This window comes from Castor canadensis, chromosome 7 (assembly GCF_047511655.1).
Source record: "Castor canadensis chromosome 7, mCasCan1.hap1v2, whole genome shotgun sequence".
Taxonomy (NCBI): Eukaryota; Metazoa; Chordata; class Mammalia; order Rodentia; family Castoridae; genus Castor; species Castor canadensis.
This window is the reverse complement of record NC_133392.1, coordinates 108,493,005-108,515,400: the sequence shown is the minus strand read 5'-3', so window position 1 is coordinate 108,515,400 and position 22,396 is coordinate 108,493,005. Positions and strand designations below refer to the sequence as shown.

Here is a 22,396-nt window from a genome sequence, read left to right as displayed (position 1 = left end):
AAGAGCAGCTATAGCTTCAGGGTAACTTGCTGCCACCCCTGTGTTAATTCAAGATAGTACCCAAGATTGTTGCTCATAGTCTGATTGACTCTTTGCATACTAACCATAACTTTCTTTTGAATCCAGAAACTGAAAGGAAATCACATTCCATTATCCAAGGGGCCATTCTGGAACTCTATGATTAATGAACTCAGAGGTTCTAAAGAAATGAATTGGAAGACTTGGGTCTTCCAAGGCTCCATTTACAAATTTTAATAGTTCCCTCATATCTGCAGTTTTACTTGGTGTGGTGCAGATTCATTTACCTATGATCAACTGTAGCTCTAAAATATTAAATGGAAAATTCTGTAAATAAATAATTCATTAGTTTTTAAATAATTTTTATTATGGTTTATTTTTATAATTGTTATGTTATTAGTTTCTGTTAATCTCTTTGACTTATAAATTAAGATTTAGCATTACTATGTATGTGTAGGAGAGAACAGAGTATACGTTTATATAGGTTTGGTACCATCTGCTGTTTCAGGTACCCACTGGAAGTCTTGGAATATATCCCCTGCATTCAGATAAGGGGATTGGGGAACTGCTATTCTAGATTGATACTTTAATCAAGGTATTTACATCTCCCTAGACTTTGTTACCACAACTGTAGAGTAGAATCAGATTATATACTTTACAAGATTGTTAGGATTAAATGAAACAATATGCCAGAAGGCACCTTGTAAAGTAAAGAAATATAATCAAAATCTACCTGAAGGAAGCAGAATTAGTGAAAGAAAAGAACTAAGGATGTAGAAATAAATTATGGCCACTGGATGAGTATAAAGGAAGCTGACTATTGTGATCTAACATGGAAAAAAGAGCATCTCCAGCCCCATACTCCTTTCACAATACCTCTCTGCAATCTTGAGCTGGGGAGCAGTGAGTATTTCAGAGAACTGAAGGCAAGGTGATTATTGCTGATACAAGGCTAAGACAAGTTGTGTGTACAGGAAAAATGAATATGGAACGATAAAAGAGGATGTGGGAAGGACTCAGTGCCTAGGGTAGTACCAGGATGGGGAGAGCAAACAAGACACAAAATGTCTAGTGTCTGCATGTTCATTGATCAGAGCTATTTGCATAATTCTGGGCTGGAGGGTATGTCCTAAAGTGAAGGATACTGGTCAGAAACCTCACTGGCACCCCTCTGTGGAGCCCACAAGGCCATCATCCTCCACAGACCCAGCTCTGCAGCCTTGGAGAGTAATTTGGTGTTATCAGATTAATTAAATCATTTTGTGATTAAATTTGCATGTTATTATTAAATCTCAGGCTAGGCCTCCAATCTAATAAGGCAGTGGATGTTTTCAGGATAACACTTTGTTCCCAAAACATTTAGAAATATGCATATTGTATCTTTAATGAGACCATGATATTTATTTATGGCAGGAAGAAATCTTCCAGCTAGAAAGACTCATTCTCATAGCTCAGTGTCTGACACCTAGAGCAGTGCTCTATATCCCCTCTGGAGTGTTTATTACTGCCAAAATTATTTCACTCTTGGCTCCCAAATCTAAATTTGTCAAAGTTGTTCTTGCTGCTGAAAAGTCATGGGGTTTACTATTTATTAATGGTGGACTTGGGTGAATGACTGAACTTGTGTGAGACTCAGTTTTCTTTGTATAAAATGGGAATGATAATGTCTGAAATTCAGAGCTGCTTCAAGAATTAAAACTTTCTGTAAAGTGTGATGTTTTATGTAATGTGTCTGATACACAGTACCTGTCACATATGGTTTCTGGATGTATGTTAGTTGTCCTCCTTCACAACTCTTATGTGACCAGAGTTTTCTGCTTTCTCTTTAAGCTTCGATGTGGAAAATGGCCCTTCCCCAGGTCGGAGCCCACTGGACCCCCAGGCCAGTTCATCCTCTGGACTGGTTCTTCATGCCACCTTCCCTGGGCACAGCCAGCGCAGAGAGTCCTTTCTGTACAGATCAGACAGCGACTATGACTTGTCACCAAAGGCAATGTCAAGAAACTCATCACTTCCAAGCGAGCAGTAAGTAAAGCACTTCTTGTCTTCCTTCCAGTCTAGCACTTACCTCATCTTTAACCCTGTCACAACAGCAGCAACTTCTCCCTTTTAACCTGAGGGAAAAAGGAAGAAAAAAAATGGACATGAACAAAGGTGGCAAGTATGACCATCTTAAAGACATCAATGCTCTATAGCATGTGATTTGTAGCTCGGATCGTCATGGGCCTTAGAATCCTCAGGCACAGTGTTCAGTTCACATCTGCTATTGATATTTTTAAAAACATTTTCGTTGGGCTTCATTCCTGAACTGCTAAATCAAACGTTTATAGAATGAGAACCTTAACACATTTTTGCAAATCACACTTGAATTTTCAGCTGCATATGCAGTTTGCTTGAGGCTCCAGCAGAGAAGAAAAATGGTAGTTGGTTACCTGCATTCTCTCTCACTGGCCTTTGCCTGGTGACATCTAACTAAGGTGTCATCAGTCACATGCCTGTGGCCCTTTCCTGGAACATTAACACAATACTCACTTGTTGCCTCGCTCCCTGGTGAAACACAACACACTCCCTGCCCTATGAAGCACAGATGATATTTTTGTTTTGCTGCTATTAATTGTAGATTTCAAATTTTTTTTAAAGAACAATGACTGGTTTATGTTGCCTGTTTATTAAATTTCTGAAATCAAATAAAATTGGATGCTGAAATCCATGCCTTAAAAGGTTTCTGGGCACACATACAATTGTTTTTAACATCATATGTTATAAAAAAAAAAATCAGTAACTCCCAAAATTCTCCAGCTTAAAAATTCCACTGGACTCTCTTCCTCTATTAGAAAGGAAAACAAAAAGGTTTCCCTTCTTGTGAGAAGGGCAAGGAACATTTTAAAGCTAGCAGCAAGAAAATATTCCTTGGACCATTTCTACCAGAATAGAAAGCAATAATAGAAGCAACCCAGCCCTAAAATATTTCAAGCATTGTGTAGGCCAAAGTTCATTTTTTACTCATTTGGAAAATCTTTACTGAGATTATCCTATGCACCACAGAGTATGTCAGGCTTTGGGGATGAAAGGTGAACAGAACAGAGGAAAAAATCACAGATGAGTGAACACAGATTTCATTTGCCCAGTTTGCATGCTCTCAGGGACAGTACAGCTGATAGGAAGGGTAAGAGGAATATGTACATGCACACATAACTCTACAGAGCAGAAGGAAACTAATATTTAATGTGCACCTTCCACGGGTTCAGATTCCTTTCCGTCTGTTATCTCTGTTAATCATCCTAGCCATCCTGTCAGGTAGGTTCCACTCTGTAGAAGATGTATTTGTGACTGTGACATTGAGAAACTTGTCCTTATTCCACAACTGTGTCTCATGCCATATCCCATGCTGTAGCTAAGGATGACTGTATTCTTCCATTTTATGTTGTTATGACAGAATACCTGAGACTGGGTACTTTATAAACAAGAGATTTATGTGGCTCATGATTCTGGCGGGTGACTGTAGCGTCCCAACAGCATGGCATTGCCCTCTTGCCTGCATTTATCCATGGCAGAGAAATGGAAAGGGAGCCAGCCATGTGCAGAAGGGCCAAGCGAATAGAATCACATTGTGTTGTAACAAGTCACTCTCATGAGCACTAACTCACTTTGAAAGACCTACATTAGTCTTTTCTAAGGGCAAGGCTTCCGATGACCTAACACTCACACTACACTCTACTTCTTAAAGGTTCTACCACCTCACCACCCTGGAGAACAAACATCTAACACGTGAACTATTGAGGACACAGTCCAACCAATTCCAAACTGTAACAATGACCATATTTAAAACTTTTGGATTTTTTTTTTTTTGTCCATGTTCTTCAAACTGCAAAGTAGCATCTCTGTTACCAGGTAAGAAACAGTTGAAAGCAGGATAGAGGTAGCTGAGGCTGGAAGGAAGATAGAAATTTTGCTATAGATCATGTAGAGTTAGCAGTTTCTGACTAAGATTTGGATGGTGGGCTTGGTCAGGGAATGCACCACCAATTAGCTCCTCTACCAAGATAAACAACTTCCTAGATTTTATCATGGAAGGGCATAGGAAATGTGGTGAGTTCAAAGCAATTGAGCTTCATTTACATGGTATTTTATAGACAACAGACTAGCTTTGGAAGACAGGCATTCACCAAATTTATTCACATTCCAGCTAATAATTACCCAAACTCATTCTAAACAACATTACGCTCCTTCAGGTTATTCAGAGCCTGTGTAGACGACACTAAACAAACTCCTGACAAAACTCTGGTGTTTCCTTACTTAGAAGCAAAAGAATGCAGAAATTTTGAACTTGAAGAGAATGCAAATATTACAATCCAACTCAGTGTATAGGAGATGAAATAAGAGTTGTAGAGTTGGTGACTCTGTATCTAGACCCCTGTCACTACTTCTTTACTCCTTCACAATTTTACTGATCAGTAAAATCTTCCCCCTCCCTTTAGAAACTGTGCAATGTTGCCAATTTTAAATTTAGGCAAGTAAGAATTGCATAGTAAATTATTTAGCATCTCTCTCAGTTTATAAAGATAAATAATTTTCACATAAATATTACGGATACACTTATAAAATAAAGAAGAGCCTTCCCTAAGAACACAGTTGGCAATATACCACCCCATCTAAAATACTGAGAGTATGTATTAAAATATTTGTGAATAAAAATAGCACAAGATATTTTTTGAAAATATTCAACAGTACAATAAAAGATCTCATGTTTATCAATTTAGGAATTTATGTTTATTAATATAAAGTATAACCAAAATTATAGTTTTCATAATATCCAAGTTCTTTGGCATTTCACTTCATCAGGCCCATGTTGGAGAAGCCAATTTCGCCCAGGCATCCAAACCTAAACTGAAGTAGTGCTCATAGAGCTGTTTCTCCAGATTAGCACTCTCCACAGGAGTCCTTGTGCTTCCCCTTCCCTTCCTCACTTCTACCAATAGATCAGGAAGAAGAGGGGTCATGACAAACCAAAACACCCATACAGGTAGGCTACAAGATGTTCCCTGTCCAGGAACTCCTCAAATCCAGCATACAGCAGCCATGAATTTATATAAAAGGCAAAAAACTTTGCATAATTCTGCTGAACCAAATCTTAACAATAGAGGAAATGCTGACTTGTAAACATTTATTGTCTGAATTCTCTCAGAAGAATAAGTGAAAATTATGGATAGGGAAAGTAAAAGATATTAAGGATGAAAGGGGAATGGAAAATTAAAAATGGCTTCAACTTTTACATCAAAGGAGAGATGAAAGTAAAGCTTTCTAGTAAAAGGAAACAAGGTTTCCACAGGATCCCCAAAGGAAATGTTAGGTGCTTTCCTAGATGTTGCAATGATCTGCTGGTTTCTGTTCTTTTCCTGGATTGTAGTCATCTCTACTGTAGTGCCTTGGCAGATGGAGGCACAGATTTCCCAATGTGGACATAACGTACTAGGAATTGGCAAGGGCAGTTTTATTGCCCAAAACTGTGGCAGGAACTGTCCTGGACAAGAAGCCATTTTGATTATCCACCACACAACCACAGAGAAGACAGCTCGTTTGTTTGTTTGTTTTTCATTTGGTCATTCCATTTGCAAAGACATACATGGATAAGGAGTTTTTTAAAGCTGACATTTTACATGAAGACAATATAATTTCTAGAGAGAATCGTCAAGGGAAATGAGACCTAAGAACCAAGGTGAAAAGCACAAATAATGGCTCACTCAAATTTAAGACCTGTTTATTAATGAACTGCCAAAAAGTACAATGTGGATTCTGTGAGTTAAGTTTGACTTACAACCATTCCACTTGCTAGCACTATGGCTGCAAAGACATCGAATCTTTTAGATAGTGTGAATTATCTATCATTAAAAGCACACATTTCTTAAACATTTCCCGTGTGCTATGTACTATTTAAAGTACTTTACATATATTAATTCACTCTATCCCCAATGTGGTAGGTACTATAATTTTCCCATTTAAAGATGAGGGCATTGGGGTTATTATGAAAAACAGGTCACCTTAAGGGGAGGTCACATACGAGAGAGGGAGGATAAAAGAAGGAAGTTAAGAAGGTGAATATGGGTGATGTATACAAGAATGAATATAGGATCTTTAAGTCTGTTGAAATCACCATAAGAAGGGGACTAAGGTAGAAAGGAGAAAAATAGAGGAGATGAACCTATTCAGGTTATAATACATGTATACGTGGAAATGTCATAAGGAAACTCCCTGTATAGCTATCTTAAACAAGCAAAAAATGTCTTTTTTTTTAAAATTAGAGAACAGGAGGGCAGATTAGGTCCTGCCTGGGGGTTGGTACGGTGGAGGGGAGAGTGTGGGGAGAGAATGTAGGAGAGTGAACATGGTGCAAATATTGTGTACACATGTATACAAATGGAAAAATGATACTGTTGAAACTGGTCCAGGAATGGCGGGGGGAGTTGAAGGAGAATGTGGAGGATGTGAATTAAACTATGATATATTTGATATATTTTAAGAACTTCTGCAAATGCCACAATGTACCCCTAGCAAAACAATAATAACAAATAAAGAAAGAAAGATGAGGGCATTGAAGAACCAAAGTTTGAATCCAAACAGTCCAGGGAGCTAAACCATGTGAATACCCAGGACATAAACTCCATAAGAGGCTGAAAAATAAAAATAATAATATTAACTTCTGACTGCCCACCTTTCCAGATGTTGTGAGGATAACATACATTCTTTCTTTTCATAAGTATTCACTTAAATTTAGGCACTTTATTAATAAATAAGAGTTTCTGTGCCTTCAAAGGAACTAAAAGATTTCTAAGACAGTAGGTGGCTTTAATAGGGATGGGAGGGTGTGCAAGAGAGAAGGACATGTGCTAACTAACTCCAGTTGGTGGGAGACACTGTGGCGAGACCCAGTCAGGATGGCTGAAGCAGTGAATGTGAGGCTAGGGAAGTGTTGAAAGCAAAGTGTGTAGAAGGAATAAGCATGAAAAACCTAGGAGCTGTTCTTTATGCTGCAGGCAAGCAGTGGGGAGCCGCCAAAGGCCTTTTAAGCAGGAAGATACATAATTAGATGTTTGTTTGTGAATGATAATTGATGATTCTAATTCCAGTGTGAAGGACAGTTTTGAGAATGGACAGCCCTAAAGAACCAAATGAAAGGCTGCTTTGGTAATCCACAGAGCAGAGTAAGGTGATCTCTACCAGAGCAGATTCAGATTTGTAGATGTTTGCAATTTAAGATCAACAGGCATTGGTTGTAGCTTGTGGGGTGATGAAGAGGGAAATTTCAAGCTGGGCCAACAAAATTGGTTGCATTATTCCCTGAGACCAGGAGCTTTCTTTTATCACTTGAAAAAATGTCTACAAAAGCACTTTGCAAACTGGAATGTACAATAGAACCATGAGTTCTCTGGACTGCAATAGTACCAGGCATGAATATTACTACTACTTCTCGGCCTTTTGACTAAGATCAGGTCAAATGTAAAGATATCTACTACTAATATGAATAACTATGACTAAATAAATCCATTTTTTTCTGTGCCAAGCACTGTCACTAAAAATTACACAAGTATTGCCACTCATTTTATTCTCATCAAACCAATTTTACAGATGAAGAAATTGGTACATGAAGAGATTGTCTAAAGTCTCCCAGCTTTAATAATAGCTGAGAAGCAAACCAGTGCTGTCCAGCCCCAAAATCTGTGCTTTTAATTATTATAGTATACATCTCCCTATAAGACAGACCAAAATCAGTTAAAGAAAAGCATAAATGCAATTCTATGTGTAGGGAGGAAACAAAGTAAAAGTGATTAATGAAATTCAGAGGGTAGCAATGAGAGGCCACATTTTTCTTGCTGGAAAACTATTCCATTGTTTAAATCAGACCTATATTCAACTTCAAGATGAGAGAGACTCAGTTCTAAGATTTGAGTTCTTAATTTTTATGTGAAATTGTAATGTTCTAATTCTGTCACTAGAGGTCGCTCGTGCAATGGTTCTGAATACTCTGCTTTCTTCAGTGATTTGAAAAATTAAGAAATATATCAGCTTTCACAAAGTGTTTGTTATTTCCATGATGGTTTACTCTTCACTGGTAAGATATCAAATCTTTATTTTAAAAACATTCAGAATACTTCCATAACTGGTGAGCGTTTCTTTTCATTTTATTTTGTTTCTTTCCTGATACTATAAATTATCTAATAATTTCTCTAGCAGCTCAACTATTCTTTGACATACATCATTAACTTTTGCAGCCCAAATATTTTAGGGAGCCAGTACAAAGAATCTGAAAATCTATTGTCTGCTTCTGAATATCTGGCTCATCTAAACTTCTGAAGTTCCATGATGAATTCATGTGGACATGTGCCTTGTTAATGTTTGTTTACCTCCCTTTCCTTAGTGTGTGCAGTTTTAATAACTCCACAACTCATTCATCAATACATAAGCTCTAAGCACCACTGTACTACATATGTAGATCTCTGCTTATCTTATTTGACTTTCATCAGATATTTAGACTCAGGAAATCCATCAGCCATAGATAATCTGTTTGAGTCTAAACCTATTACCTGGCCCCTCAACTTACCTTGATACCTCATGTACAATGTAAACTTCAGAGATATGAACATACAGCAAGATCTCGCACCCATCTCAAAGTTGATCTTACAACAAATAGCTTTGGAAGGGGCAATTTTTGGGTCACCTCACTACATTTGTCACAGCTGCTTCTCTCCTAATCTTAACTAGTCTCTCCTCTTCCAAGGATCCTAAGCTTCTTCCTTAGGCTCCTTATCTATACTTACTGCCACTTAAAGAAGTCATCTCCTGCCATTGCCTAAACAATCCTAAATCCATAGCTCTAACCTCCCTTATTTCAGTCTTCATCTGGATGTCAACGAGTGCCTTGTACTCCATGTCTTTAAAGATGTCAGTGAGTACCTTAAGTACTCCTCCTCACTTTCTTAGGTTTACTCATGACTTCGCAGGTATTCATTTCTTAAATTGAACATAGTATTTCTTTATATGGTTAAATACTGTATGAGTCCTGGCAAGACCTCTAGAGTCTTCACCTTACTGCTTGCTGTTTCTTTCTTGGTGGTATCTGTTCCTTCTCATGGACAATATCCCTTTAATCAGTCCTTCTGGATCTATCCCCTCTCTATTTCATCCATTGGCATCCATAGTATTTTACTTTCTAAAATACTTTTCTGTTTTCCCATCTCACTTCCTATGTCACTAAAAACCTCCACTGGATCATTTCTTCTTACTTAGTTAAAACTGCACCAATTTCATAGTCTGTCCTGACTATAATATGGGTGTGGGGACCTTCGAGCCTTATTCTGTACACATTTCTATAGTTAACATGCTAGGCTCCACCCCAACAACAGCCACCAGTATCATAATTAGCTTATACGATATTTTAACATATCAGTCCTTTTGCTCTTGCCATTTCTCTCATTGGTGGTATCCACTCTCCCTGCCTTTTTCAACCCTGACCTTCAGAGCTCATCTCCAATACCACTCACTCAATCAGGCCTTTCCTAACTGTACTTAACCTCTCCTTTGAACTCCATTAGGTAGATATTGTTTGTATTTCTCATTCTGTGTTTATGTTTACTACAGTAGACTCTTGGTATCTGTGGATATATGATTCCAAAGAGACCAACACTGAGGAAAACCATGCATGCTCAGTAGGCATGGAGTTCAGTGCTGCACCACAGATACTTGACTCATTTTTCCCATAACATCACCAGCTTCTGCTAAAGACATGCTGCCTGCCTTTCAATAAACCTAAAATTTTCACTTTATCCCTTCAGTTAAGCACATTGACATTTATCTTGGATTGGGGGGTGCCATTTGCTTTTTGGAAGGCATATTGTCACAAAATTAAGGACTAGGAAATTCTCAGCAGATCATGCAAAGATTTAAACACAACTGAAGATAACATGGGATGACTGAGCTTCTCCCATCATCTAAACCGCATAAGTAATGCAAGTACACACAGAACTGTAAAATTTTTGTTGTTGAAATTTCTTTGATTTTTTTTCTTTCTTCTTTTTATCACACTTAGTCAAAACCACATGTAATAAATCTGTGAATAAAGTGAGCTTACTGTATGGTTTTCTTAAGTATCTTGCAGTCTCCCCTACTTTGGTTCTAATTTGGGAGCTCATGGATTCATTTGTCAATGGTGCAGTATCATCATAAAACAGGAAGCATGGTATTTAAAAGCACAGATTTGGGGATTAGTCTAGTTCTTCCATGTACTAGCTATGTGCTAGTTAAGCAACCGCTTAACCAGTCTGCAGTTTGATATCATCTGTAACACGGGAATATCAAGAGTACTTGCCTCATAGCCTTGTTCAAAAATTAAATAAGATAATGCATGCAAAGGCTTGACATATAGTAATCACACAAAGAATGCTTACTCTTTGTCAGTATTTTGTTGTTGTTGTTATTGTACAAAGTAGGCATAGATTACTGGGCAAGGATTTCTAATTAAAGAGAAAGGTAGAAAGTATCATATTAAGTAAGACCCCATGTTAACACCTATGCTGAAGAAGCCCAGGTAGATGTAGGTGTTGTTCAAGTCTGGATGCTCAGGCCTCACCTAGTACTTGATATGGGGCATGTCCTTAATGATTATAGGTTACCCTCACGTAGTTAATGGATTAGGTGCTGCATTTTTGTGGCCATCATGAAGACAGAGGGGCTGGGGAGCTCACTGTCACAAGCTCCTGTGCTACTGTTATGAGTCACAAAATGACAGCAAATTGACCTGATATTGTGACTGCAGCTCAGGCTGACCTATCTTCTAATATCATTAAATGAGATCTTGCTGAAGGAAGGCTTAGTACACTTATTAAGACAAGTGTCAGAGAGACAGTACTCGCCTGAAAACACAAACACAGAGTACAGCTTAATTAGGTCTTTGGGACCAAATGAGTGACAATGTTATGGTTTTAGTAGGTTTAGTCTGACTCTCGCGTTAAAACCTTTTCCTTGGGTACTTTAAGAAAAAAAAAAAAGTATATTAAAAACAAAAAGTAATGGGATTCCCAGACAGAAATCTGTGTTTAAAAGGCATTAAAGCTGTGGTTAAAATCAACAAAAGCCAGGAAATCCAAAGTTAACCTTTATCCAGACTGTTATACCATTTTTTCCAACTCTGTGTGTGCCTGTGAACAACCCTCCCTTTGAATTTCCTGGCTCTGGCAACCAAAATCCACAAGTCACTTTGAATTACAGTAGTCTGTGTCTACTATTCATATACCCTGAGGAAACATGCTTACTTGCAAACGCTTTTATGTAGAATCACTGCAAATCTAGAATTCATCAACCTGCTGCTATTTTTTTTTCTTTCAACTCTTGGGCTCTCCATTTTTTGCCTAATTGCGGGTCCTGCTTTCTATCCATGTAGAGAAACCGGCAGAACATTTGTGCTGCTATCACTGATAAAGTTTAGTATTACAGCTTGTGTGTTATAATTCAACTGCATTTTTAAATGTCTCCTTTCTTTTCAACAGACATGGCGATGACTTGATTGTCACTCCTTTTGCCCAGGTATGTATTTTGCTGGCCCTTGCTTGCTCCCACTCTGTTCCTGGGTGTGGTTTCTAAACGTGGCCTCTAAACTTGGTCATTTTGTCCCTAACCAAATTTGAAACATTTTCCTTTAGGTCCTCGCCAGCTTGCGAAGTGTGAGAAACAACTTCACTCTACTCACAAACCTGCACGGAACATCTAACAAGTAAGCAATAACTTTTGTTGAGTAACAAATCCCTCTCATAAAAGCACAAAACATTTAATAACATTATTTTAAAAAAACTATTGCATAGATATTTAGTTCCCATGCTAAGTTAGGATACACAATAAAATTTGAACATATTTTAGAATTGGTAACACATTAGAAATTGTATAGACTGAGTTTTATTAATTTCATACCCTTAGCAGAGTACATAGCAGAAGTTCAACAAATGGAATGGATGAGGTTATTTTGTTGACTTTTATATTTGCCACTGTGTGCAAATGGCCATAAATGCTAGTAAAATTCCTTTTGAATAAGCTACTAATGAGTTCAGAAATTCAAACTTAATGATTCCAACAATTCAAATCTGAGCTGCCTGCTTTTTAATAATATATAAACCAGTTCATGTAGCTTGATGAAGAAAAGTAGAATTATGTTCTCCTCTGCAACCATCTAAATATATGCCCTTGGTCATTTCAATTCCTCCCATGTGAAACAACAGAGGTGAATATTATAACAGAGGTGTTATTCCCTGCAGTAACTTTCTCCTCCAAAATCATTTCAATCTATGTGCCTGATCTAAGTGCTATGCAATTAGATGTCTTCATAGTTTAAAAGATCACTACTGGCTCCATGGACTATAGAATCTATGCTCCTGGAATGGTAAGCTAGTGTTGGCCTGTAAGGCCATTCATTCAACCTCTGTCTCACAGAAGCATAAACCCAAGCACCCAAAAACCCAGGCAACCAGATAATGTCCACACCATAAATTAAAGATTCACTGGGGCCAAAACTCAAATCTCCTGATTTTTCAGCCAATGTTCACTGCAGAGTTCTCTTTCTCTCTAGTCAGTTATTCATGAGCGCTCAATTTTGCTTTAGTTCAAATTTTAATAGAGTGGCTTGTCAAAAGAGAGTAAAACCAACTTTAAGTGATTGCTTTTCCTTTCACTGTCCTATAACTTGTTTTTAGGCTTTCCCATGGGATGACATCAAGTACTGCAGTGGAATTTTCCTCACCACTGGGCTCTCTCTTCTACACTACTCTCCAAACACCTACCACAGTACTTTCTCACATGCCTTTTGATCATGTCACTTTCCTACTTGGGGCATTTTCTTTTAATTAAGATAAAGTTTAAATGGTAGTGCTTGGCACCCAAGGTACCTCATGACCCAGATCAAGTTAACTCGATTGACATTTGATTGGGTTTGTGTTTAGTATAATGTACAGGTTGAGCATTCCTAATCTAAAAATCCAAAGTTCAAAAGTTTTGAGCACTAACCAATGCAAAGTTTCACACCTGATCTCATGGGATAGACCATTATCAAATTGGAGGTATACTAAAAATATTACATAAAATTACTTTCATGTAATATGTATAAAATGTATATGAAACATAAGTGAATTGTGTGTTTAGATTTGAGTCCTGTCCCTAAAAATTCTGAAACCCTTTTGGCTCAAGCATTTTGGATAGGGAACACTCAGCTAATATATGAAAACGAGAGGCTTGTCCATACCTATTTTGGAGTGGTGTTTCCTGTCTACTCATTCATTAATTCATCCAATAAGTGTTTATTGAGCACATACTCTTCATTCATACATGTATTCATATGTGCATTAACAAATATTTACTAAGTTTCCAGTTTATATCATGCACTGATGATATACTAGTGATAAAAACAGAGAAATTCTCTGCCCTTCCAGGGCATTTTATAAGAAGTGCCTGGAGATACTGTTGTGAATCAGACCAGATCTTTAGCCACATGAGATTATGTTCAACAGTTGTGGTCCAGTAGTTCCCTGTGTGCTGTTCTCTCCATCTAATTAGGGACTTACCGTTCTGTCTTTCTGAAATGTCTCTTTCCACCTGCCAGTGACTGCCTGGCCAGATGCTGACTCTTACAATCTGATGTTATCTCTAGTGTCACTTCATCAAGATATTTTCCCTGACCCTGTCTGTCTTGGCTGAGTGGTCCTCATTTGACTTAAGGGCAATTTAAAGACCCTATAGAATGCTCTTTATGGATCACAGCCTATCACATACACTATGTGTTTATTTTTCTTTGAGTTCTCAAGAATTAGTAAACTGCCTGGCACATAGTTTATGCTCTATAAATATCCATGGTACTATGAATTTCTGAGTAAATAATTATTGGAGGAAAGATCACCAATTCTTTAGAAAATTCCTTTTGGGAAGTGATTCCTTCCTTATCTCTGCCTTTTCATTTTTATAGAATAAGGCTTCTAGAGCCATACATACTGGCTTTATAATTCAATTCCACTACTTGGAAATTATTACTTGGGCATGTTAACACCTTCCCTATGTCTCAGTTCCCTAATCTATAAAATAAGGTTGTTGTAAAAATTAAACGAGTTGATATTTATTTAACACTTAAAACAGTAAGCACAGTAAAGTTGAGCTATTAAAGGTGATAGTCCATTTCTCTTGCTGAATTCAGAAACAACACAACACTTTGGGGTTTTCACATTCATTTTCTCAGTGCTGATTACCAAAAACAATACTCATGACAGGTATTGTTACCTCAAGTCTATGGATAAGAAAACAAAGCTTAAGGAGATTAAATGACTTGCATGTGACCATATAATCATACTTGAAACCTGGCATCCTGACTCTCAATGCAATGTTCTTCCCTTTTACCACAACTGCTATGTCCTCTGAGTTTGGGAGAGAAGTCCCTGGAAGCCTTAGGAACAGAAAGACACTTAGGGAGAACTTATGGACTAGATGAAGGTCATAGAGCCTAAAGGCAGAAGCATTAGTTAAGACAGTGTCTTCAGGAATTAAAATGTGACCAGAATGATGTAGAATGGGGAGGAAGGCGTGAATGAGGACAAATTTCAAAGACTTCTTTAGTGCAACTGGACTCAGAATCACTGCACTGCATTGCTCCAAGTAGAAAGTGGGGTAGACAACAGGTTTTCAGTCTTATTTGTTACCATAGGCTTGGGGGCTCCTCCTCTGTTAGTGATGTTTTGGCATTCAGCCTAACCCTGTGACTTATAATCTATGTCAGCTGAAACTACTTTCTCAAGAATCAGAACTTTAGATAGTCTTGGGGGGTTTTGGCCCTCTAAACTTCTAGGAACTAAGTACCCTGAGACTATAATTGTCATCCACAGAACTGACCAAGAGCCCATTCTCACACTCTGGTTGAGAACCATCCCTCAAATCATGGCCCTTGGTGTCATCTTTTGTCCAAAGCAAACCACACTTATCAAGCAGAATAGGTCTCCAGCAGTAAGATAGCTGTATCTACTTATCTTCTTCAAATCCATACCCATATTTGTACAGTGCTGATTCTGTTCTTGATTTCAAGTATTTCTTTATAACCAATATCAAACAACAAAAACATAAAGCTGGGCAAATTCCCCTAGAACTTCGCCAAACTGAGTTGAGATTGCCTCAGTATAACTCAGGCTGAGACCTGAATGAAAGGTATCAGCTACAAATGGAATAGCCTGGCAAGGGAAGGTTGGAGAACCACATCCCTGTCCATTCCAACATGGTCACTATCCCCAAACAACTAGAAAAAAAAATCCAAGAGAAGGAACTGAAGATAAAAATTATCAGCCAGCTGTAGACACAGCATACTAAGAGCATTCCCCCACTATGTTAACTTATGTTAGCAATTGAAACTATAAGATTTATGGAATTCAGAAGTTGCTTTCTGGGATATTTAACTGAGGTTCCAGGGTGCCACACCCTGTCTTGAATGTAACATTTAAGCAATAATTATGTCCTTGGAGTAGTTTTCATGAGACATCTGGTTAGAGTGGTTTATTATATGAAAAGGAACTCCCACATCGAACTATGCTGCTTATAAGTTAAGGCTTCTTTTATCTTTTGGCTCTTTGCTCTGCATAAAAGTGGTCCATTGTGCTTGAGCTTTGCCACCCAAAAGGTGAAAATCTCAATGTTCCTGTTGAGGTGATTTCCTCACACCTTCATGAAATATCCCATTGAGGAGTAGTCAACGAATCTGTATTTCTTGGCTGCAAATTAAAATCTACATTTCCTTTGTCCCAGGAGTTGATTTTGAAAATCTGGCTTTCATTTAGAGTTGTTAATTCAGATAAGCATCCTTGAAACATTTGCTGGCTTCCAGCAGACTGATGGCATACTAAGGCATGTGGGTAAGAATGCCCCATCATTCAATAGTCTGCAACCAAAGTGGAGCTCAGAGAAAAGTGTCCTCTTTTATCATCCCACTCTGTGACTAACATTATGAATACCATGTGTGGCTATCAGGGATCATGTAATATCTTTGTATTAACATTCTTTCAAAGCATAGCTTAGTCAAAAGGTATGCAATCTTTGGAAAAGAATTAATAACCACTTTTTTTTAGTGTATATGAAATGTCTTTCACTGCTTTATATACTTTGGCAGGGGATTTAAATTAGCTGAGAATCATAAAATCTTGAGCATTCAGAACTGGAAAAAACATAGTCAAATTTCCTCAGAGTAAGTGAGGAAATATATGGAAAACCCCTCACACAGGACCTAGCACATTGTAAATCAGCAGTAAACGTTAGGTGCTGCTTACTTTCCCCAAGTGAGGAAGAAACTGAGAGGCTCAGAGAATTGCCGAAGGCTACATAGTTGGAAGGTGCCAGAGCCAGGATTAGGATTTTTGTCTATTATTCATAGTCCAGTTCTCTCTCCTCTGCGCAATTCGGGTCTGGAAAGTGCTAACTTCTGGAACCATATTACCCTCCTATTCATATCACCAGCTCTAACAGCCAGCATACAGATTCTTATGATTCTTCCATAAGTTAAGGACTGCTGGAAACCGGGCAACCAATATTATTTTCCCCTGAACTCATCACAATTTTCTAAATGGCAGTCTCATGCCTTACAAGCAGCAGCATGGCTTCCAGAAGTTATCCATTTATTTGTGATGTATTGAGCTTTTTCTTTGCACTAGAATAAGTGATAAACCCAATAAACATGGTCCCTGCCTTTCAGAGTTTCCACACAGTGATGTGTATCTGAACTAATAACTCTAAATAAAGCCACATATTCAAAAATATCTTGCAGGAAATAGGAATTTATATAATATGTGTGATTTCCAAGAAGTCATTGAGAGAATTGGGGTTCTGTGAATAGCCATGAACTAAGAAAGTAGAGATCTCCAACGTTTAGACTTAGTTCAGTGTCTTTCACAAAAGCATTCCTTGGAACTCAGGGAGAGATGCAAAATAAAATTACTAAAATATGTTAAGAATCCAATGAACATGCATTGAATACCTGCCTCATACCAAATACTATACCAGCTTGCAAGGGTGCAGCTTGAAATGAGAATCTGCTTCCATTTCTCAGAAATGAGTGAGGACACAGACAAGAAAATGGGAATTGCAATACAGCACGAGCAGTGCAGTGATTAGTAGGTGTAGGAAACAATGTTCCACAGGTAAGGGTCAATCACAGGAGGGAAGGCTCCCCGAAGGGGTGATGCCTGAGTGCAGTCCTAAGTCATATGAAAGAGTTAGCAGCTTAAAGAGGAGGAGAAAAATATTCTTTAACAAAATATCTGCAAAAGCACAGCAACAAAAGAGCATGAACAGTGAGTAACATGTAGAACCAAGACTCCATGTGGAAAGGAAGCTAGATAAAACTTTCATATAGAGTATTTGGTTCCTCAAACCATGTTCCCAACAGTGGTTCATCCAGTTAATAACATCAACATTCTGGAATTCCTATTTATTAGGAAGTTGGTGGGTCCTCCAGAGGACCTAAGGAAAGAAGTCAGAACTGAATCCTGCAATGAGTAGGTCACAGATGAGTGGTGGAGATAATATGCACCCAAATGAGTTGTAACACAAGGGATGAATCTATAGATACAGCTCAAGTATCATTGTCTCAATTAAGAAGATGATGTTCTTTGGAGAAGATGCTTAATTCTTTGAAGGGTAGATGATATTTCATGTGGGGAGAGCTTCCCTGACAGAGGAATGAACTGAGCAATGGCAGGAAAGGAATAACACATATTCAAGGCAAATGAAGTGATGGAGTTTAGCCTCCCTCCATCCATCCATCCATCTACCCATCCCTCCATCTCTCCATCCCTCCATCCATTCATGTATTCATCCTTCCATTCAGTATTACTGAGTACTTAGCATATGAAAGGACATCTTGGAATCCAGCAGTGAACAAGTTGTTCCCTGCCTACAGAAAGTTTGCCTTTAATCTAAGAAATCATATGTGGACCACTAATTAGACAGTGCCTATTTTAATTACAATTTTGAAGTTCTACAAAGGAGAAGTACAAGCTGCATGAGAGTGCACAGCCAATCAGTGGTTTGCGATGAGGTGTCAGGTGGAGAGGAATTCTAAGAGATATGCTAGAAAAATGATATTGAAACTAAAGAACGAAGAACTTTGAATGCCAGGCTGAGGAGTTCAAAATTTAACTTCTTAATTCTCCTAAAACACAGTCTTCAGTGCAGATGGTATAGTAAAAAGAAATTGCATTTGGATTCAGAAAGACTTGCCTTTGAATCTCCTGCCCTGCCAGTTAGAAGCCATGTGTGCTTCATAGATTTCTTAGCTTCTCTGAGCTCCAGGTTCCTTATCCTTAAAATGAAATGATAATACTCCCAATGGAAGCTGAGAAGTCTCTAACCAATGCCTAGCAGAGAAAACCAATCATTAGATGACAATTTCCCTGCTTTTGTCACGCATGAAAATTTGATACTACAGAGGACTTAAAAGTACCTTGGCTAGGATCTCCCAGCTATTAAATTAGCAGTGGCTGTGAGCACTATCCACAGACTCTGCAGCTATAATGTGTGGTTACATAGAAGCTAGATTATCCCTAAGAGATCAGAGATTGATCTGGAGGACTTGACAACCAAGAAAATAATTATGTGGCCAAACTAATTGGAATAACCCTCCTTAGTAGAACTTTGCAGGCCTTTCTCTGTCATTTAGAATTTGGCTTCTTTCTCAAAATTGCCTATGTATGGAAATTGACAAAGGAGTACAAATAGATTCCCAGGCCTTTTGCCAGATATACTGAAATGTATTCTTCATGGATGGGGGAAAGGAATTTTGTAGCTCTCCCAGTGAGTTTTGTGCTTACCATGTTTGAAAAACACTGGCCTACATTCCCACGTTTTTGCTCATTGTCTGTCCTGTTGGTCTGTAGTGGAGCCCAGACTCCCTAAAACGAGTAGTTGTAAAGATGTGGTCCCCAGACCAGCAGCATCAGTGGCACCTGGAAACTTATAAATGCAAACTCTCAAGCACAGCCAAGCTCTACTGAATCAGAAACTCCAGAGAGAAGGAGGGACACCCAGATGATCCTGGTGTACCTGAAAGTTTGAGCTCCCTACACTGTACTATTCCTGGGAGGGCCTCCAGCAATGCACTGGGAATCTGAGAGAGTCTGGCAGAGGAAGTCCTAGAAAACATGAAAAGGATTGTGAGACCAGCAAAATTGGAGAAGTATGGAGAAAGAAAAACAAACAAGAAAGAAAAGAAGGAACCCCAGTATGTTGCAGAACATGGGCTTGTTTGCTTGTTTCATTTATTCTTGACATCAGCAGACATACCTCCATGAAATGACAGTCCCCCAGGTTAAGCAAACTGGATTACTGTTGCTATTGGCTGTTTGACTTTTGACAAGTGACTTCACCTCTCTGGGTCTCTATTTCCAGAGATGCAAACAATGTGGGTCGTGATCTGATTGATCTCTAAGGGTTCTTCTGGATATAGCTTTCTACAGCACTGCCCAAAGGAACAGGGATTCACTCTGACATTTGGAGTGATGCCTGAGCAAGTGTCTCCTCTTCTGAGAGACTCCTGAGACAACAAAACCTGAAACACAGGGACTGTCTAGGGACCTGGAGTAAACAACTTCCTTCCTGGCTAGCTGGAGCATCCTGAGGCTGTGTGGAGGGAAATTCCAGACCATCTGGATGTGAGAGAATTGCAGTCATCTACCCACGTTACAGGAGCCTGCCTTCCGGAGATAGCATTATGTCACTTGATTGCTCATTATGACCTGGAAACCTCCTCAGGGATCCTAGGGGTGGGCGGCATTAATGCACAAACTCAGGCCTTCTTTTCCTGTTCCCCACAGGAGGTCCCCAGCGGCTAGTCAGCCTCCTGTCTCCAGAGCCAACCTGCAAGGTAGGCCATGCCCCGAGATCCATCTCGTGTTTCAAAATAATACATGTGCCGTGTATTCAAAACTGGTTATAGGATAAGAATGTTTGCTTACCCACCATGGCCCTCAGAAGCATGTTGCTTGGACTTTCATCAAAGGTGTGTGAGAGCTTCACTTTACTCCATGTGAAGCCAAATTAAAAACAGTATAAAATAATTTGCCTGTTGTATGCCCAGGCTTTCAGAATGTGACCAAACTGTGCTACTGCTGCTTCTACAGGAGGAGCAGGAGGCAGAGCTCTGTGGAGAATACTTGACCTCAGCTTGCTGGCCCCAGTAAACTCTGGGAGAGCTAACCTCAAAAGCTCTGAGGTGTCCACCTTGGCCCAAGGGCCCCCAAGGGCATGCTAGTGGTTTTCCTCTTAGAGTCAACTGTAGATCCCACTTGAATCTACATCCTTGCCAGGTGTGAAACCAAAGGTTCTTTCCAGGTCACAAATCATTTCTCTTGGAGGTTATCCAACTTTGTTCCTTCAGTGTGTGTGTGTGTGTGTGTGTGTGTGTGTGTTTTAAAGAACCTCACCTCATCTTTCAGTTCTGTGCATCTGCTTTTCATGTAGTATAGAGAGCTGCTGAGAGGAAAGGCCACCTTGAGGGAATACCATGGAGATGTGCTCAGTATACAGTGTTCTTGACATAAAAATACACCAGTTGGATGATCTTTTTAAAGTCCAAATGCAAGGTTTTGCCTTGAACCTGCCCCATTACTGTAGCAGTGGATTTCAGCAACACACCAGGAGAAACAATTGAGATGAAATCATACCAAGATCATCTGATAGCTAATGCTGTCTGCACAATTTTCTATTTCCAGCGAAGCTATTCTCTTTCCTTTAGACTTACTGTCTTCCTTACTTGGATGTTGTCTGCTGCTCATATTATGACCCCAAGTAGCACGGAAGTGTTATAAAAATCCAACTTCTGAAAGAAAGAATCAAAGGTAGTGGATTCCTTTGGCTCATTGGCTTCTGACATATTTATAGCATATGCTTTTAAAAATGTTTTTATAAGAAAAGATTGAGAACAAGAATAAAAGTGAAAGAAAGACATTAAGTAAAGGTGAGTTTACTCCAGAGCCCTATGATATGAAATAAAAAGAAATAAATAGCACTCTATCTTTGGACTTCAAAAACCTAATGTGCTGGATGTACTATTTCCTTTAGAAATTTTACAAAAAGAAACAAAATAGAGTATCTTAACATATAGCTGGTGTTGCATACTTGGAGATGAAAGGAGCTGGTTTTGAAACTTTTATAATTTCATCTTCCTGGCCTACCAGTGAGGGACTGTTTGCTTAATTTACTAAGATGTTTTTGACACCAATTTGAATATTTTCTGCTTTGTTTTCTTTTTCTTATAATAAATACTGGCAAACATTAGGAAAATATATGATATTTATGGATCTATAAATTAAATCATTAGCTAAAAGATGCTGCTGAAAAGACCATTTTGTGAACATTGGCACAGTTACTACTGCTTGGCAACTAGAAGTTCTTTTGCTAAATTCTTTTAAAACAATGAAGCAAAGAAATGGCAATACCACTTAGGCAATTTGTTTTTGTCTGTCTTTATGGCAAACTACAAAAATCCTGGCTCTTCATTGGGAAGAGACTGTAGTGGTACCAATTATTACATAATTATGGGTTTCAAAATCTTCTTAACGGTTAACCACAGTCAGAAAAGGAAGGAGGAGACACACATCCCGTGTTTTGTTCTTATTATCAGCTTAAATAAGTCGGGCAGATTTTTCCTGTTATTTTAATATTTATCAGCATATGACAAAGAGGTGTGTTTGAATAGAAACTTTAAAGGGGAATGAAAAATAAATGGCTCAGCGCAAGCAGAATAGAGAATCAGAATGCTGTTTTAAAAACTAATTTTTTGTGATAATAAGATCAGGTTTTCATTTATGATAAGTACTTAAGTTGAACTCATGTATTTGAATTAAAATCTAAGATAAAAGGTACAAGAAATTCATAATAATTTAAACAGATTTAACAACAATGTAGTTTGCTAGCAAAGTCTGGCTGAGTTAGATAACTTCAATCTCTATAGAAGCAAATGAGAGAAAGCTAAATCTTAAAAGCTAACTGCTTCTCCTCCTCCTCATTCTCCTCCTCGTTCTCCGTTTCTTTTCTTCCTCCTCCTCCTCCTTCTTCTTCTTCCTTCTTTAACTTATTTGTCCACATAAACAAAAGAAATATAATTTATTATAAAGGCTAATTGTGAGAAACCAAGGTTAAGTTGGTACACACTCTTACAAACTGATCAACTGAAACATTCAATGGGGAAAATCTCTCAATCTAAAATATCTTTCCTCACTGTTGAACCAAGGCAAATCAAAGGCATCCTGGCTCAACATAAATTTCCCTCCTTTGAAAAGACATGCCATTAAAAATTGGGGGGTGGGGGAAGTAATTGCTCCTTTTT

The 22,396-nt window shown here is 38.4% G+C and overlaps 1 protein-coding gene across 5 annotated transcripts in view; it reads left to right on the top strand.

The window, feature by feature from the left end:
• Positions 1-22,396, top strand: part of Pde4b (phosphodiesterase 4B) — a 524,185-nt gene that overhangs the window by 403,545 nt on the left and 98,244 nt on the right. For 4 of the 5 annotated variants that reach the window (XM_020182734.2, XM_074079857.1, XM_074079856.1 and 1 more), the window contains 4 exons: positions 1,849-2,043; positions 11,556-11,592; positions 11,709-11,779; positions 19,884-19,933. In XM_020182734.2, the coding sequence (XP_020038323.1) occupies positions 1,849-2,043; positions 11,556-11,592; positions 11,709-11,779; positions 19,884-19,933 (353 nt within the window). The remainder of the gene's footprint in view (positions 1-1,848; positions 2,044-11,555; positions 11,593-11,708; positions 11,780-19,883; positions 19,934-22,396) is intronic. The other variant, XM_074079859.1, reaches the window with a different exon arrangement.